Here is a 19417-nt window from a genome sequence, read left to right as displayed (position 1 = left end):
CCCAACCAACTTACTTGGGGGCTGCCCAGATGAACAGCCCAAATCTCTGCCTCTCTGCCTAACCCACCATTATCTAGTTAGGGAAAACCTGAAGCCACCGCTTTGCAAGGATGCACCCTAACTATTCACTCTCTCTCCCCGCAATAGGGGGTGTCTGAGACTCTTCTGCAACTTGTGTGTTTCCATGAGCACCCACAACCCGCGCCGTACCTTTCCACAGCCTCTTGAGAGGAAGCTCCTTTGCGCATGCACCAAGCAGAGGTACACACTGAAGTCACAGCATTTGTGAAATAAGATGAGGATCCCCTTCTGCTAATGAGATGATAACAGGAGATTTCAAAAGCAGCTGCAAATACCCAAGGCAGTGATTGAGATTGACCTTTTCAAAGGAGAAAGCTCTCTTCCCGTGCTCACACAAGAGAGCAAATGTATTTTTCAGACACACACCTGATCCTCCAGATTTGTAAGAATGAAAATGGGGTCACAAAAGCAGGTGAGCAAGCGCTGCGCTAAAGCTTAGCTGAAAATACAGTCTCTGGATATAAGAAATAAAGACACCCATCAGCACACAGGGTCTACAGTATCTTCATAACTACTGCTAGCAACAATTCTCTTACAGAACCCTGAACACTGAAAATTCCCAAGCAAGACCCAAACGCCATGTCAGAAACTCTCACTGTCCTCATACTGGAGGACAACAGTCGCATAAACCACACTAAGAGACTTACACCCAGGGGAGGGAACAAGAGGTTCTCTCAGCCTGGGAAGGAGAAACAACCCATCAATCCCCCTCTCACCTAACATTTAAAGTCAGGTGAGACTTGATGGAGACAACACAGAGATAAGAGCTACAACCAAATTAGTAGCCCGTGTTTTGGCAGGGATGATGAAAATGCTCACCTGCTTCGGCTATGATCATCTCCAGCTACAAATGGGTGAGAGGCACTCCCCTCTATTCCTAAATAGGGTCTCTGTTCCTAAACCAGTGAGGTTACATTGGAGAATATTTTGGGCTGTCGAAGTCCCTACCAGATATGTTTTTTAACAAACAGCAAAGGAGCTTCTTCAAACTGAGCCATCAAACTGCAGTGTGCTTTGAATGCCATGCAGGGATGGAGGTGGATGTGGCTGTGTCAGAACAAGGCACAGCAGAGCTTTGCCAGACCACCCTCCTCATGGAGACCTCATCAGCCATACTCCTGCTGAGGTGCCATCACCTCCAGCCCCACCAGAGTTATATATTCCCGCATCATTTTAACTAAGTAGCTTATGCCAGAGGCTCTCCAGATGCTACCTCCATCCTGAGGGTGCTTAAAACCACACCCAAACCATGATGGCCAGTGACCAACTCCACTCTCCTCCCTGCAGCATAGAAAGCATCCAAAACGATTGTGGGGGAGATGGCAGGAGGGATGACTCCACTCCAGCAGATTTCACGCCAGACAGAGTATTGTATCATCTGCGCTGCTGTAACGTGAGGCCGGCAAGGTACCGTCAGCACTGCCGCGGCAAGGCAGCGTGCCAGCACAAACACCGTGTCGGCTGCTCTGGCTGGTTCCACAGCAACACAACCATATCCTCGGGCCAGATCCAGACCACAGCCTGCCAGCCGAGCCGGACACACGCATCTCCGGTGCCGACAGCCATGGAAACAGAGCGTTGGTTTGCCCTGGTTAAGCCAGTTTTGGGTGCAGGGCTGTCTCCTGAGCCCACAGAGGGGAAGTGGAGGTGCAAGCCCCGGGAGTTTGCAATAAAGGAGATCTGTGTGGCTGGTGAGTGCAAGGTCTCCTGGGAATGGCCCTTTTACTGGGCTCCAGATGCTGTGGAGTGATTGCTTATATGAAGGCGGAGGAGGCCTCTTTACTGTTTCTCATTTCCTCCTTTTTTGCTCTCCCCCCCCGATTTCCTGGTTTTGTTCAGAAGCACAAGAGAGTCATTCATCATTTTTCTTCCAGCACAAGGAACCCTCTCACCTCCCCCTCACCCCTAAATCCCTCCCCACCAGAAAAGGGCACACGTTCGCCAGCCAAAAAGGATCGCAGCAGGGAAGGCAAAGCTCCCCTGCTCCTGCAAACAGCTCCAGCACAAAGGGCCACATTCTCAGATGGGTTCTGTGGGTGCCAGCCCCCAAAGGGTGAAGGCCAAAACTCAATGGCAGCAGAAATGCTAAGTCAGAAAATGCGTATCAGCAGAGGAGGAAAGCAATTTGCACTGGTTTGAATTATGGGTGATGCAAAGCAGAGAGGAATTTGCATGCTGAGGAGACAGACAGCACCACCGGTAACTGGAAAGAAAGAGCTAAGAGATGAAGGTCTGCATATGTCTCAGCCTGCGTGCTCTGATGGTCACTCGATTCACTGAAACCCAGGAAACTTTCCTTGCAGAGCTGTCCCCCGCCCTCCTCTGGAAACTGTACAGGCACTGGTCCAAGTGCAGTCCAGGTGCTGGACATGCACTGCTCTACGTGACAGCAAGCCATCAGCCCCAGCTCTGGGACGGGCTTCCAGGAAAACCCTGTTCAGTTTGCAGGACTGGGGAAAAGGGGTAGCTACAGATGCAGACATTTAACCCGTCTGGAGGATCAATGACATCCCCAGGAAAACTTCACTGTAGGTCCTTCCTCCAAAGGCCACTTGGGTTCACAATCACTCTGATTCCTTCCATAGCTTCTTGATGGCCTTTCCTTGCCGCATCTTGGAGGGAGGGTGCCATGACTAAAACCCCTCAGTACAGCTGCGACAGAGAAAAGCAGCTCTCACCAAATGCACTTAAGGAGACTGAGTAGAAGCACCCTAAAGTAGTCCAAATTCTTTTATAAAGCAACAGAATGTTAGCATGAAGACCAGGACAGTGCAAACACCTGGGGTCTGTTTTGGGCTTTATGGTTTGGCTCTTGACCTGGGTAAAAGGAAATAAAACCGGACATACAGAAAATGTTATGGGGTTTGGTTTTGTTTGGGTTTAATCACAGCAATAACAGCAACCAAATCAAAAAGATCTGCTTATGGTCAAACCCAAGGTTTCTTTTTGGTCATTTTAGAAGGAAAAGAAATGGAAGATCATGGTCAGTGTTGGGGCCGGTTGGGTGGAGGGGAGCCTGGGCACCAGCAGCTCCACCGAGGGAGTACATTTATGGCACAATTTCAGCCAGAATGGTATGAGCAATGAAGGCACAAGCCACCATTTGGGGCTAAACTATTCCACAGCCACTGAGCCAGAGATCCTGGGGCTCCTCCAGCTACTGCTCTTGTTTTGGGCAAAGGAAGAGTCTGAGGCCACTCTCTGCACATCTTGGGTCACTGTGTGAACTGGTGGCATGCTCCATGCGGCCTCTTTTGAGAGTCTGGCTATTCATTCCCTTTGCTTTCTTTAAAAATGCTCAAATGGTAAAATCTTTATCTGCTAGTCTACCTCAACATCTTTGCAAACTTGTTTTGAAACCCCTTTGTGCTCTAAAGGAGACACCAATATTTCAAAGTTACCTGAATAAAACCTTAGACTCTGCTCTTCTCTTTTTTTTTTTTACTTTTTTGTTTTATTTAATGGTTTGGCAGCCAACCCGAAAGGATCAGTCCCAAGCAGGAACCAACATGTGGGCTCCGTTGTGCTCCAAACCCAGCCTGGGTCACCCCCAGAGCTCCCAGACATGCTCACGCAGAGCTCTGTGCCTGACCCTCCCACCCTGGCGGGATAGCCCCTGACGGCTCCTCTCTCCGGAGCACCGGCAGGTTTCAGCAGGTCTTCACCGAGCCAGACAGGTCAAAATGAGCCTCCCAGCACCCTGCTGACAATAGGCAAAGTAAACCTGAGAGCAGGCACGGGGAGAGGTGAGGCCAGCAGAAACGTGGCAAGAGGAAACAATAGGAAGAAAGAGAGTGCAGCACTTTTATAGCAGGAAAAAAATAAACTTGCTGACCAAAAGAAACCCCAACCAGAACTGAGAAAACATACAGGGCTCTAGAGAAAAAAAAGCAGCAAAGGAGGAAGGTAAGAGGGGCTGGGTACAATGGTGAGTATTTTCTTCCCAGCACCAAGGACATCCCCGAGAGCCCCTAAAAGCCTTTTGCAAACCAGGACCAAGCTCCTGGGTGCAGCAGCTGCTGGATCATTCCTTACCAGGTGGGCACTCATCCCACAAAAGTCCAGACTTCTGCTGTTGGAAAATAAACTCAAAAAAATCCCAGTGGATTTTGCACTGGAGCCTTTTCAGTGTTTTCTTCACCCCAGCATCTTCAAACTAGGTGACATGTGGCAACACCATGGTTCTGTAGTGTTCATCACTGGGGCAACTACCAAGATGTTCAGGCTAAGAAACTTGCTCCCCTGAGATACAATCCCATCACTGAGTCTTCCAGAACCAAAGGGTAAGTGTCCCCAAGAACACCACACCCAGCAGTACCTACCTCAGTTGCCTGGTCAGGCTTTTATGGTGCAGCAAAGGCCAAACACAGGTGCCCACGGCCAGTCTGTGCCGCAGAGCAGCAGAACCACATTTGGGGAGGGATGAGATTAATTACGTGAATAACAAAAAGCCGGATACCAGCCCCCACCCCATGTAGCTCAGACAGCAGCACAGGGGACACTCAAAACGCAGAAGAGGTCCCAAATGAGGCCAGTCTTACCCTGTTCCAGCTACAGACCTGCATCTTGGCCTTCACAAGGGCCAGGAAAAGCCCTGCACATTTTCTTTAGAAAGGAACACAACAGTTAAAATTCCCCAGTAGGAGTTTTCCTTTCAGCCTGACCTGGACCGTCCTGTGCATCCGCCACAAGGGCACGGCCACCAGGAGCCAGCTCGCCTGCTTGGGGAGGAGAAAAGGGAAGCTAATTTTCACAGCCAACAGAAAATAGGGATTTCTTTTCAGACGGCAGGAATGTAACCGTTGACGTTCAGTCACTTGATATTCCTGCTTCCCAGTATGTCCCTGCAGGAAAGCCCCTGGACAGAAGGCCCTCCAGGCAGCATTGCAACATACCCACTGAAGGTCCCTGTGCTAGCTCCTTGGGGAGCTGCAGGGTTTTGGGGGATGTTCAGTCTCACCCACTCTGTGCCTTGGCTGCATGTGTCTAGCTGGACAAAGGACAAACCTGCAGCCCTGGCCTAAGGCTGCTCAGGGTCTGACTCACATGCTGAAAACAGCATTGCCCCACTCTATGACATGCATGTCAGGACAGGATGGCAGCATGCGCTGCACCAGCCCCTGCGCTGCGTGAAGCCAAGTTTAGAGTGGAGGAGAACCAGCACCGCATCTCCAGCTCTGCAAAGCAGCCATCCGCACCATCACGACGGGGAAATTTCATTTGCTCCACATTGAGCTGTGAGGATGAACAACCCTACCTCACGGCATTGCTCCTGCAACGCAGCTAGCACCCCCAGCTCCATCACGGGGACAGTATCTAATCTGCAGTGTCCCAGTCCCTGCCAGGCTGTGGCTACATGCCCTGTAGGTGTTGCACCTACACAGTTGGAGAGAGAAGAGAGCAGCCCAACTCGGGGTTACTCCAGTACAGGGCAGACTGCACACCTTGCACAACACACCCCAGGTACCAGCTTCAGGCAGACAGCTCAGCTCAGGTCACGCTGCTGACGCCGCTCAGCACATGATTCCAGGGATTTCCAAAGCACAGCCCAGCCTGCTCACAGCAGTACCTTCTTCATTGTGTTACCGCACTGATTGCAGTCTTGCATTGCAGAGCTTTCTGCTCCACAGCTTCAAGTCCCACCCATTCACACCTCCTTTGGGCAAAATTTTGGGAACTTCCCCCATTAAAAAGGTTTTGTAAATCTGATGGGAGTCCACTGCTTCAAGGGCTGCAAAAGCTTACCGCAGACTCTGCAGTTTCTCAGGACATAGTTTATACGGCAGTGAGCAGCCCGCGGTGGGCTGTAAACATTCCCACAGGAGCATTAACATGCTCAACACCGAGCTCAGTGTCAGTCTCGAACATGGGTAATGATGACAGGAGACAAGCAAGATGCATAATTTAACTGCCAAAAATGCTGCTTCATCATGGGATGCCATGGAGGGGATATGCAGAATGCACGGGCAGAGAAAAATAAAAGAGAAAACTAGGGGGAGAAAAAAGAAACATGGACTCAGTTAAAGATTTATAGGGGCTGCTGCATTCTAATTGCAAGCAGCTTTTTAGGTCAGCTGAGACATTTCAGCTCTGCTGGTCACATCAGCTCCAGGGAACAAGACGCTGCTGATAACCACAACATGGAGGCCCAACTCTCCTAGCACATAACTAAGAGGAGAAACAGATCTGGGCAGGGTTGTGCTCCCACTGAGCACAGCCCCAGTGATGAGACTTTCCTTCAGACCATGGCTGATGCTCCTGGATATACAGGTGGCAGGAAATGGGAACAGGTAGCAAACGGGATCCACAGGAGCAAGCCCGAATTGGTCTCGTATGTGGAGAAACTCCTATCCCAAAGCCTCAAGACACGGCAGTGATGCACATAGCTGAGGGTTTTCTTGCCTCCCCCAGCACTTGAAGCCCCACTGCTAGAAGTCAGGAGGGCAGCTCACCCAACAAAGACAGTACCACTGTGAGCAGCCAGCAGGCTGGGCTACGCACTGGGAATCCCTGAAACCATGGTCTGAGTGGTGGCGGCAGCCTGATGGGTTTCCATAGCACTGTGCCCACCTCACAAGGCTCACCCCTTATTTTCATGAATTCCCAGCTGGCTACCACCTAAGGGTGGATTATGGGCTTGAGGGACCTTTGTCCAGGATGGTCTGCTGCCTGGTCATATCTGCACTGCCCAAGTGCCTTAAGCGTAGTCTGAATTTGCAAAGGTCAGTTTCAGCGTGTACAGGACTAGCCTATTGGCCAGGGGTTAAGGTAACAAATCCTTGAAACCAGCCTGATAAAAAGAATAAACAGAAAAGAAAAAAAGGGGGAAAGCAATGGCTGAAATCAACAACAAACATTACTAGAAAGATGGAAGCCTTGCAACTGTCCGAGATTAGAAGAATCTATGTCTGCATTATTGTTTTTCACTCTTTTTTTTTTGGTAGGCACATTTTGTTAATACGGAAAATCTTGCGTTTCAGCCCTGTGTCAGCTCAGCTGGCCTCAGTCCCTGCAGGATGGGTCACAATTCTCAAGAGGGCTGAGCAACTGATTTGTGCAGTGGGACCTGCAGTAACTTCACCACCTCCCTCACCAGCTTTGCAGTGTTGGACTCACTTCATCCAAAACAAGGGAAAGAAAGCAAACAAGTTAAGCTCTGGTTCACAACAGTAGGGTTAAGCAGAAAGGAGGGGCTAGACTCAAAAGGAGAACCCCCTGTCCAAACACAAGTATCTGAAGCAGTATTCATAAAGCAAACACTGGAATGACCAGCAAACAGAGTGCATTTTGCACACCTGCCCTTAACATCAGTCAAATCTCAAGACATCAGCGCTTCTAAAGAGGGATTAAAATAAAAGCACACTTTGTCCATGGACAACCTTTGTTCAAAAGCCACGTGAGAGGCAGTAAGTTTCTACAGGCTGCCTCCCCGCAAAGTAAGTAAGGGAAAGTTATCAGCTCTAGGCTCCCAAAATATTTACTCAATCTAATGTTATTCTGACTGCTCCCGAGCAGACCTTTCCAAAGTCCCATGCTGTCATTTTTATGGCATAGCCTTGATCAAAACTCAAATGCAGAGCACCCTTTCCCAAGGGCATTTCTAAGCACTCACTGCCATAGAAGCAACGTCCTTGCAAGGCAGAAATGGCGCTCTGGAAACCCATCCCTTGGGGAGAGAAGGCTAAAGGTGCGCAGCCTCCGCTGTGCAGCATCCAAGTGTCAGACTTAAACGGCATCGAGTTGAAACTGTGGGAGTCATTAAGAAGCCAAGATAAATGGCTTAAGCTGATCAAGGGCCAAGAGGCTGAGAAGACACCATCATGGAGCAGGCTGGGGTGTTTTAGTGGCTGCAATTGATCTAAAATTTGGGTTTAGATCTCATCTGGCCACAAGCCACATTTTGGGAAGCACATCTGGTGGAGGCTGTCGGTACACTCTCAGTGTTTCCTTACAAAGGCTTGGGATACCAGTTCTTATTTTTAGTACTATTTTTATTTCTTCAAGTAATGAGTTCAGTGTTTCAGGCAGCCCTGGAGGAGCAGGAAGGACATGTCCTGTAATAAAACTAATTAATTCATGTGGAATTTCTAGCCATTATTGTGAAAGTGGCCAAATTCCTCACTCCTGAAAAGCTGCCAAAATGGCCATTAATCTGGCTGTGGTCACGAGCAGGATTCCTGTGGCATCCTGCAACACCCAACCGGCCCCCTGGGACAGAGACTGCAGAAACCAAAGTGGATGTTGTTATTCCCTCACACCGACTCCCAGAGCCCAAGTTTTGCTAAACAAGACAGTTGCCTCAGAGGGCTCCATGCCAAATTCCTCCCAGTGCCCCCAGACCAAGCATGCCCCAGTCATGCGCAGAGAAGTCTAGACCTTCCTAGACCTCCAAAGTCAACCCAAATCAGGTATTTTAGCATTATCCAAAGCTCTGAGGACCACGTGTTTCCACCTGCCCACCCTTGGCCATGCTCTCAGTGCCAGCTGAAGAGAGCAGGGTAAAGAATCTACCCTAGAGACATCAGAGGTTGTACTCCCACTACCCAGCTGGGTATACAAGGAGGCTGAGCTTTTCAGGTCCCATCTGCAGGCAATGGGAAGCTGGGCTCCTCCACAGAGAAATTCCAGGCAAGAATCTCATCAACTGAAATCCCTCAATAATGCACAGGAATTAATGGAATCTGTCTCGCTGACTGCACTCTGGAGGTGACAGGGCCTGTGGGGCCTGGCAGTGAAAAAAAGTCACAGAATAAACTTATTTTAGTCACTAAAATCAACAACAACAAAATGACTCAGAATACCCACAGGGATCTGAGCTGTTGTGTAAGAAGGCACCATTCTGCCACAGTCTCTTTTTTCTCTCCCAATTCTGGATTGCTCTTTAAATTCAGGATGGATTACAGGGGTAGCCCCTAAATAGTACCTCTGGTGTTGTCCCACCACCAGTCCCAGGAATGGCAATATTCCCTGAACACCACTAGAAATCCAGACCTGCCCCAAAGGTCATGTGTCATGGACTGTCCGTCACAACCTGGATTTCTAACAGTCTAAACGAAATCCTCACAAAACCACTTCTGCACAAGCTGTGGAGGCAGCACTTGCTGTTCATCATGGCCAAAGGAAGAGGTCCCCTACCATGGCCAGCCACTCCTTTAGGCCTCCTCATCCCAGTTTCCATCATGCCAAATGATCATAGGTCCCCTACCAATGCCAGCCACTCCTTTAGGCCTCCTCATCCCAGTTTCCATCATGGCAAATGATGTTCCTGTCCGTTCACAGCACAGTCAGAAGAAGATGGTGCAGCAGTGATTTCCCTGCAATTCTATCAATCTGGATTCATGTGATGTTCAGAAGAAAGGAAGGTGCCCTTAACACATCTGGGATCATTTCAAACCTATGGCCCTTGGTTAGTGTGGGTATTATGCTAGAAAAAGAATGGCTGTTGGAGCCCAGTAGTGCAGAGAGAGAGAAGGTTCCAGCACAAGAACGTTGTCCTTGATCAGCTGGACTGTGAGATACCTTTTCGGAGCATGGAGGAGTTCTTCCAGCCTCCAGAAAGCAGTGGTAAGTCTTGTTATAGCGTTATCACCTGGCATTTTCCTCACACTGGTTCAACTGCAAACCTAGAAATGCTATGGTGTGGAGGGTCAGCACCCTGACAGGTGTGCCCAAGAAGTAAGACATAATTCATCAATAGAACTGGAATTTGTCTTCAGCACAGGCATTCCAGGGTGACACAGGAGTAATGAAAAACAGCCACGGAAAGTCCCAGGACTGCTGGGTTAACCCCACTGCAAAGAGAAACACCATGGTGGCCAACCACTCCAAACCTACAACCTCCACTCCAAACTCTCCCAGGGGCCAAGACCCAGCGGACACAAACCAGGCACCATGCGGAGCCCTTGAGCCACCCACCTTACATTATTTACAGCCTCCGCAACTACACAACCCAGCTGGAGCTATGGGGCAATGCCCCAGCACCAGCGCTAGGCTCCAATGGCACAGGAGGATGGAGCTCTCTGCCGGCCACCCTCCTGCTTCTCCTCCTCACGCCATTCCTCTTTGCTAAACCTGAATTCCTCTCCCCATTTCTGCTTGCTTTTGAAGTGCCAGATGAAACAGCACCAGATGGAGGCGAGCCGCTCGCCCGCTGAAAGCAACAGGAGACAAGCATTTCCACATGGGCTGTGCGGGAGGGCTGACATCGCGCCGGTTGCAAACCCTGTGTCTACCCCTGGCTCAGCTTGCAGCCCAATGGCACACCGAGCACTGCACACAAAACCTCCTGGATCCAAACAGAAAATGACCCCCAAGGAACCTTCCCCATGAAAAAAGAGGACAGATCCTGAACAGTTTCACTGCTTCTGCTCTTCTGCCTTCACTGGGGCTGCTCAGGATTTGTCCCACTCCTCTCAAGAGCAGAACTTGGGACTTCTAAAATACAGGGTGCTCCTTATCCTGCAGGAGATAGGTCATACTGAGGGACACACACCTGATCTTTGGAGGTATCAAAAAAGGTCTTGGAGGACACCCAAAACCACAAAAACACCTTCAACAGCTCTCTGCACCCACCAGTCCCCCCAGACTGATCAGCAAGCATTCCTGAAACATGGACACCAGGTGCTCACCCTTTTCTAGACCAGCAAGAGGAAAATGTGGGAAGGTTATCAGACAACCTCCTCACCAAACCAAAAGAAATCCATTAGCATGGACTGGGCATCCCACAACTAGCCAGAAGAGCTGAGAACAGGCTGCCCTGGCTTAAGTATGAAAAACAAGATCTTATGAGCAAATCTAACTGTGGTCTCAAGCAGAAATACTGGGCAAAGCTTTCTAAATTTTTCCCAACATTATAGGACTACAGGACTCTTCCAAAGACGATGCCATGCAAGTGACTGCAACAGCATGTCACTGGTGTAGGCATCCTGCATCACCTGGCTACAAGAACAAGCTGCAAGGAGGCACAAAAACACCTCTCTGAAATTGCCTCCAGCAACTAGGGTGCTGGAAACGTTATTAATTTCAAGGGCAGAGCATTAGAAATCCCCTCATCCCACCTGAGCTGGTTTATCTGCAGAAAATTGTAACGGAAAGCAGGGATTTCAACACAGTCCAATTCCCACCAGCGCTTTGTGTCACTCTCAATTACAGTCCACAATGAAATACCAAGAAATCGTTCCTCGCAGCCGGCAGAATTAATGGGATCTTTGACTACAGAGAGCACCAGGCAGTGAACTTGTTCCCTTACCAGCCAAGAGGCACAGTGCAGCTTTCTTCAGAATAAAAGCTGCAATGTCAAAGGATAGTTTAAAGCTTATAAAAGTGACCTGATGTTTCCCAGTATTCCAGTCCATAAGAACGGCACATGATTGCTGACCCTTTCCTTTCTAAAGCATTTTATTCCTACCATAAGCTGATGCAGCAAGAGACTTTATATTCCCCCTGGTACCTAGCTAAATTACATGTGGGCAAAACACTGAACAGAAGACAATCAATAATGCAGCTACAACAAGCTGTCAAATGCTGGGCTGCTGCAAAGTTCCAATAACTGTACACTAACCCCTTTCTCTTAAGACTGTGCCTGGGATAGCCACCACATCACGTTCACTTGTAATTAGATGTCAACTTGCACGTTTAATGAGGTCACGCTTGGCCAGTTCGTGAATGAGAAACACCTCCCAGCTTGCTGGCAGTGACTGCTGAAAGCAGGGAAAGATGTTTCAGTCAGTCTGCTGAAGGTAGTTTGTCTTTATGGAAATAACAGTAAGACCGGATTTGCAATCTCTTAAACTGGCAGAAAAGTGAAGATTTTGTTGAGCTAACTCCCTGCCGTTGTTTATCCCGGGTCCAAAGACCAAGAGTTGTATGATGGAGCACGAGGATGGAGCACCAGGACAGGGAGGGAGTGGGGCATTACTGCCACTAGATCAGCTCAGCAGGGATGAAAGACAACCAAGAATAATCTGCACAACACATTAGGACCCCCAGAAGGGTTTTTTCCTTCTCTCCCAAGTCCATTTCAGAAGCATGTACCATGGTTAGCCTCCAAGTCCCACAGCACACTCAACACCTGTCAAGCAGGATCTTGCTGCATGGCACGCAGCAAAGGAACAGGTAACACAACTCCCTTCCCCAGGCAGACATCGAGCACTAACACAGCTTTCTCCACAAGGCTAATGCCGTCAGGTAAAGCCTCGCTCTTCCACTGAGGACAAACCCGCCTCTTCAGGCAGATGCAGTCAGCGAGGACAAGTTGGAAGCAAAGCCCAATGTGTTGCTGCTACAGGACACCCTCAAAACTGGACACGCACGCACTGATTCAGGCAGCATCTCCCCAAGGAAGAGCCAAGGGTGAAGATGGGTGGAAGCGGTAGTGGAAGCGCATGCAAAGGCACCGGCTTTGCATCTCTCTGATACAGAACGAATCTCCTAAGCAGCCACTGAATCAAAGATGCATATTTCACCCTGATTCAGGGAAAGAAAGCAGGAATTCTTTCACCTGGAAACTCAGTACACCATGAAGCTCCGCCCTCCTTCCATTAACATAAAAGCTTGAAAAGCACCTTTACATTTTATATTGGCCTTCCTCTTATTCTGCCTGGAGCAAAAGTTCTTTCCTGAAGGAATCACAGACCCAGGAGGGAAGGCAGAAATGGCCAAGCTCAGGAAGCTGGAATTGCCCAATCCAAGCAGAAACACAAGAAAGCCACTGGACAAACTGCTGTTCCTCCTTGCTCCATAGTGCTGAACACGCGACCAGGCAAAGCAGGTACAGGAGTGCTGCTGGTCACTGGGATGAAACCCTGCCTTCACAAATCCAGCTGTGTTTGTGGACAGCAGTGACAGCTGACTATCAGGCAGATAAATCAGTCCCAGCTAATACTGTAGCCAGGTCTAGAAGAGAGCCAAACACAAACACACCTCTCGCATTCCAGTTTTCACTGTTTTGCCTCCCAAATTGTTTATCCCAGCTCAATTCCTGGATGTGGATAAAAGAAACGACATGGACTTTCTCACAGACGGAGCTTCTTGCTGTTCCCTTGACAAATACCATGCTCAGCGAGTATGAGCCTGAAACACAGAGGAAAGGAAACAACTGCAAAGGGCAAGAAGGAAACAGATCATTTGCCAAGGGACAGCATGAAAACATGTTCCTCCTTTGGGCCAGAGCCTTGAAATCTTCCCAGGCTTCCCCCTCCTTCCAAACCACCATTTTCACACAACCACCAACCCCAACACAGCAAAGTCTAGTGAGACTGAGGCAGGGGTAGCATTAATTTCAAGAAGCTGCTCCACAGGATGTTATTTATTGTCTTAATACTTAAAAGATGACAGTCAGTACAGGGCCCAACAGGTTACTTCTTGACCAGACAACTACCACAAACGAGCTTGGAGACCTGGTCCACCTACCGGCAAAGCCCCAGAAGCAGTGAGGACAGATGAGCTGTGTGGTTTTTCTTTGATCATGTATTATCCTTAGAGCTATTAGTAACTGCATTTCACCTTCAGTATTTTTTCCAAGGCAAGGAGCTTTGCAGACTCTTGTTTTATCCTGGGCAGAGCCGCTCTAGTGGCTCTGGAGATAGGTATTAACACTCCTGTGGATTTGGCTCTTACAGTTGGCTTCTCTGGTGTCTAATAATGTCCAAACTTGCTTAAGCCAGCCTGAACACCTGGTTGCAGCACTTGGAACTAACCTCCCTCCTGTTCTTGTGCTTCTGCCTCAAAAGGCATCCAGCAATGGATGAGGGAGACACTCACAGCCTGGCTCTCCTCTACCCCTCGCCCACTTCTGAGCAGCACAGTGCGTTCAGGATGTTCATAACTGTGTTAGACCTGGCCAACCTGACTAACAGGGTCAGGAGTTGTGGGGGCAGAAGGACAGATACATGCAGATTGTGATGGATGCTTCATTTCCTTATAAAAGCAGGAGAAAAGCAGAAGTCTTCCTGGCAATTCAGTGGACATGAAAGACGCACTCATAGCATTACTGGCATGGTTTTCAAGTTGCTGTTAAAATTCCACTTATATTATGCTACCTCCAGCCTCGGAGTGTTCTGTGTTTTGGAGCAATACATTAAATTGCCTTTTAGCAGCTGTCTGCCAAGGGGAAATGGAGGTTTTGACATTTGACCAGTAAGGAAGGATGTGTGGCATTTGGGGCTACCCAAATAAGGATTTTAGCTGGATGCTAAAACAAGCTGCGTTTTTAACAGTTAACTATTTTGATGCTGTTTTTATATCATGGGAGTTCAAAGTGGAGTCCCTGACCAGGTGAATGAGGCAACCCCAGCCATGCACATTCAAGTTTGCCTGGGGCCGCATTCTTTGCACAGCTCTTGCCATTTGGAAAGGTTACTTTGCACTGTCATGGACTAAAAAAACCACATTTGCTTTAATAAAGAACTGAGATTCCAAAGCAGGACTCAATAGCCAGCAGTGGATTCTGAGGCAGATCCCTTGGAATTAGTACAAATATCCTGACAACAAAATAAAACAATACTACAAACCCAACTGAACTGCACTGCCAAAGCAAAAAAGATAATTCCCTTAACTGGTCAGTTTTGAACAGTGGCTCAAGAACGTCTTTTTTCAGTGGAACAAATTTTATTCCTAGGACCTTGTGTCCATTAGAAGAAAATGGATGATTTTCAGCTATTCTCATAACTTGGGCAAGACAATTTTGGACACTGCTGAGATCGCTAAGATCTGCCCTGATCCATCTCCTAGCACGAGTTCCTGTCATGGAGCAGTACCGGCACCCTGCTGTACCTTGCCAGTTCAGGGCATTGATCTGCCAGAACACCACTGACTTGTTTCCTGGGGCTGGCTTTCTGCAGGATTAGCTCTGAACCAGCCTACTCTGACACAAGGTGACATCTAAACACATCAGAAGGAAGGGAAAAGGACAAGAGCTGGACAAGACCATGCAAGCCCCCAGTTCCAGTTCATGATGGCCAAAGCAGAAGGCAGCATCCCCAGAGACTGGAGAAGCTGAGAGACTCCAATGGTACCTGAAACACCTCCCAAAGCATGTTGTGTCTCCAGGACCCATTCAGACCTGAGCCACCCTGACCCTGCTTGGGGAGAAGGTGGCTATTCAGCAACTGGGATATTATCTGTCAAGAAACAGACTGCTAATATGATGTACAGACAGCCCTTACTCTGCTCCCTGTGTCCTGGTGGATTTCAGGCACATCATTTACTCCATCTGCAAAACAGCGTGGCGACCTCTCTGAGGTGCTGAAAGAATAAACACACTCGAGACTGGCATGAACTCTGCGAGCTTTGCACACACAATAACAACCCTCTGTCCCCAGTTCAGGCAGTTCCAGTCAGCCATTAGGGTACGTAAACTTTGTTAAGTGATGACCTGAAATAAAGAGTGTGGTCCAGTGGCATCAAAACTATTTTAGAGGCCCTGATCCCTGGAGGTGCTGAGCCTCCATCTTGCTCCCACCCTTGGTGGGAGTTCAAGCACTCGTCTCCCCAGAGGGGTACAAGTTCTCAGCCTGATTTCCACAGACTGCTGCTATTTAGTTCCAGCATTCCCAGCATCTTCAAAATACCCAAAGCCTCTTGTGCAATGAGCAACATCCCCTGCTTCCTAGCTACACGGTGGTTTATGTTACTTTCCGCCTACAACCATTTCAGGATTGGCTTTACAGACCTAAGTGGAAGACTAAACAATGCTGGAGCCACAGCAGGAGAATTTGCGGAGTTCTATTCCTTGTTTCATTTGGGCAATCCTTCTGCCTCTCATCAGGGACAAAAAACTTGCCAACCTCTTAATTTAGGAATAGTGAGAGCTCTGCATTCCAGTCCTGAACCAGCCAAAGGAGTCTTTTCAAGCTGGAAAGGGGAAATAGGGCAAATACCTTTAAGCACATTAAAAAAAAAAGGAAAAAAAAAAAAGGAAAAAAAAAAGAGCCTCAACACCTGCCTTTTGCAGGCAAAAACCTGCTCTTGGGGCACTCTTGAAACTGGCCCGACATCAGCATTTGAAAGCAAATTCCAATCCCTGCTCTTTTGGGTGCCAGAGTCCTTTCCCTGTCACTGCTTTAAACAAAAAGCAAACTCTCCCTAGTATATGCTTTGTAGGCATGCTGCAGATGGAAGCATGAGTCCGAACAGAATAGTATCACGTGAAGCTGGCAGACTGGGTTTTGTTTTTGTTGGGGGTTTGGTTGTATTGGTTTGGGGTTTTGGTTTTGGGGTTGTTTTTTTTTTTTCTAATGGCTACAACAACCTGTTAAAAGTTTTGTCATCTGAAGAGAGCAAACCCTTTTCTGGGTGTCCAAGATCCTTTGCCAAGACATGCTGAACTCTGAATATTCCAGCTGCATGTTTCACATCATGCTGGTTAAGGATGTGCCAGTATTTTTATTATTAACCCCCTATGGACATTACAGAACACCACATACATTAAAGTGCTCTTAAAGTGTGCTATTTATATGTGCGTGTATTACACATAGAGATATGGTTAAATAAATCACACCCACTGTAACAGAATAAAGACAATAAAATCAAGCAAAACATCCAGTCAAGTAACATAATTTTGAAGTAAAGTCCATAAAATAAAAAAAAAAGCATCATTAACTCAGAAAGTCACCTCTCAATCCATCACTGCAATGCTCTCTCCCCTCACCCCAACTTCTTGTAAAAGCATAAGCTTGGAAGTCAGCACCAGATTCCTTAAATCTACATGCCCTTGGCTTCTTCTAGAGTGTAAAATTCACTCCCTTGACATTCATATTCTGTAGCCAAGCAAGATTTCACATCAACTCGTTCTCCAGACTCTCAGCTCTCCATAGCCCTTCGCAGCCGGGCAAGGGAGGGGGGAAGAGGAGCAGGGACTGCAGCATTTGCAGCCTGGGTGCATGTACGCAGCATCCTGCAAAGTGCACTATTTTCTCTGCTGCTGTTTTTTCTTCACTCCCCTCTCTCCATCTCTCCCCTTCAAGCAGAGCAGGGTGCACAGGTACCCGGACTAGGGCGCACAGGTACCCACAGCAGCATGCGCAGGTCCCTGGCTATGTTCCCATTCTCCTAGAGAGCGAAGCCAGGAGGTACAGCCTGGTTCATAGCGCTTTTCAATAAAGCCTCAACAAGAGAGAAGGGAGGGAATTCAAAGTTGTGCTGCTGAACTAGTTATGCAAAGAAGGGTCAGAGCCCCAGTCATAGCCAGGGAGCAAAGCCAACAAGGAGGCAGAAGTCAAGGAGTGATTTCAAAGGAGAAAGTGCTGGTTTCTACTCCCAGACCTGATTCGGCAATTTTCAGCATTCCACGGAAAGGGAAAAAGAGCTTGCGGCCGATCGCAAGGGAGAGGAAGCATTAATAAAACCCAAGCTCTGCTGTATCGGCATCCCCAAGAGCGCTCCCTCCCACACACATTGCAGCAACAGGTCAGGAGCCTGTTGGCGTCCCCGTCCTCGGGGCTGTGCCCTCGGGGGATGCTCCTCTTCCTCCGGCAGCCGGTACCTGGATCGGGGGGAATAGAGGGGACCGGGAACCCTCCCGGGCTCGGGCAGTGGCCACCGCAGCTCCGAGGTGGGCTCTGCTGGGAAGGCACCCACAGGGAACGGGCTCCCCACAGAGCAAAGCCCCGCAGTCCCTCAACCACCCTCTTCCCACCAAGCAGCACATGGTCCTCCCACACTGCTGCTCCCCGTACGTTTGGGGGTCCACCACCCTCCGGACTGATTTTACGCCTCCAACCCCAAATCTGAACCTCCACCTCCCTCTGCTCGCTAAGGGCTCCCACTCCCCTCAACTGCATCTCCCCGAACTTCACCCTTATCTGCCCACAAAGGGTTTCTTCTCTAGAAGACCCCAACCTGCCCCCCGCCCCGGGGAAGTCCCTACATTCCCCCCGTTACACCCCACCCCTGGGATTCCTGCCCCGTGCCAGGAAACCTCTCTAATCCCAGGGGTAGCTGCACCCCAAAAAAAAACATTTTCCCCTCTCCCCCAAGGACGCACTCACGCTCCTTCGCCCCTCCATCGCCTTTTCATTCTTGCCCCCTTGGTCCCTCCCTGGACTCTCCCCTCTCCCGCAGGGAACCCTCTCCCTACCCTCCCGAGGGGTCCCTCTGCCCCGGGAGTACACCCTTCAGACCACCCTTCAGGACTCCGTAGACGTGCCGGTGCCCCGCGGCACTGGGTCCCAGGTGCGCTGTGCCCAGCGCCCAAGCCCGGTGCGCAGTGCACAACGCGCCGCACCCGGTGCTCGGTCTCCGGTGCCCCCCGCCCGGAGCGCGGCGCACAGTGCCCTGCCCCCAGCATCGGGTCGCCGGTCCCTAGCACGCGGGGCGCTCGGTGCCGCGTCCTCGGTGCGCGGCTCGCCGGGGTGCGCGGTGCGCTCAGCGGGGTGCGCGGAGCCGGGCGCTGCTCACCTGCGGGGCGCTCGGCGCTGGCGCCGTACTCGGCCGTGTCGCGGCGGCGGGCGCAGGTGCCCTGCCCCTGCACCAGGGCTTGCAGGGGCAGCTCGGCGCCGGGGTCGGGGTAGCAGCGCAAGCCGGCGGCGCAGCGCGGAGTGTAGACGCCGCACGCTTCGGCCTCCAGGCGGGCGCACACCGGGCAGCAGCCGCAGCCCGGCTCCCGCACCAGCTCGGGGCAGGGCGGGCGGGCGGCCGGGGGGCAGGCGGCCAGGCGCTCCGCCGTGCAGGGCGGGCAGCGGAACAGCACCTCGGGCAGCGCCGGCCCCGCCAGCGCCAGCGCCGCCGCCGCCGCCGTTACCAGCAGCCGCGGCCAGGCGGCCCGCGCCGCGCCGCCGCGACCGACCCCGCCGAGCGCCATGGCGGGACTGACGGGCGGCGGGGCCGGCAGGTGGACACGCCGCTCGGCCCCCCGGCGGCGCGGCGCGGCGCGCAAAGGAGCTGAGCCGAGCGGAGCGGCGCGGCGCGGATCGGAGCGGCGCGGAGCGGAGCGGGGCCGGGCCGGGCGCGCCTCGGCGCCGCCGGGTCCTAGAGCCGCCCCCGCGCCCGCCCCCCACCAGCACACCTCCCCCAGGGGGTCGGGGCTGCCCCGGTGGGAAGAGGGGGGCCACTCCAAAGCGGAGAGGGGATCAGACCCGGAGGGGGTCGGGGGCTGCCGTGCCGGAGGTTGGGGATGCCCCAGAGAGGAAACGGGGGTGTGAAAGTGGGGGCACAAACACCTAGTGCAGGGAGGGATGGAGATCCTACCCCACAGCAGGGTTGCGGTCCTTCCCCACAGGGACATCCAGTGCTGGGGGGGAACTGGGTGCTCTCCACACCCCCAGAGAGACCCGAGATCTGGTCTGGGGCGCAGGTGGGGGCCCATGCTCACCCCGTTGCCCCGGAAGTGCCAGATGAG

The 19417-nt window shown here is 50.9% G+C and overlaps 1 protein-coding gene across 2 annotated transcripts in view; it reads right to left on the bottom strand.

Annotated features, from left to right (window-relative positions):
- IGFBP2 (insulin like growth factor binding protein 2) overlaps positions 1 to 18997 on the bottom strand; it is a 63805-nt gene extending 44808 nt beyond the window's left edge. The window contains exon 1 of one of the 2 annotated variants that reach the window (XM_065671547.1): positions 18478 to 18997. In XM_065671547.1, coding sequence (XP_065527619.1) covers positions 18478 to 18880 — 403 coding nt within the window. In that variant the 5' untranslated portion in view covers positions 18881 to 18997. The remainder of the gene's footprint in view (positions 1 to 18477) is intronic. The other variant, XM_065671546.1, reaches the window with a different exon arrangement.
- Between the last annotated feature and the right edge of the window lie 420 nt (positions 18998 to 19417).

This window comes from Lathamus discolor, chromosome 3, assembly GCF_037157495.1.
Source record: "Lathamus discolor isolate bLatDis1 chromosome 3, bLatDis1.hap1, whole genome shotgun sequence".
Lineage (NCBI taxonomy): Eukaryota > Metazoa > Chordata > Aves > Psittaciformes > Psittacidae > Lathamus > Lathamus discolor.
This window is presented reverse-complemented; position numbering and strand designations above follow the sequence as displayed.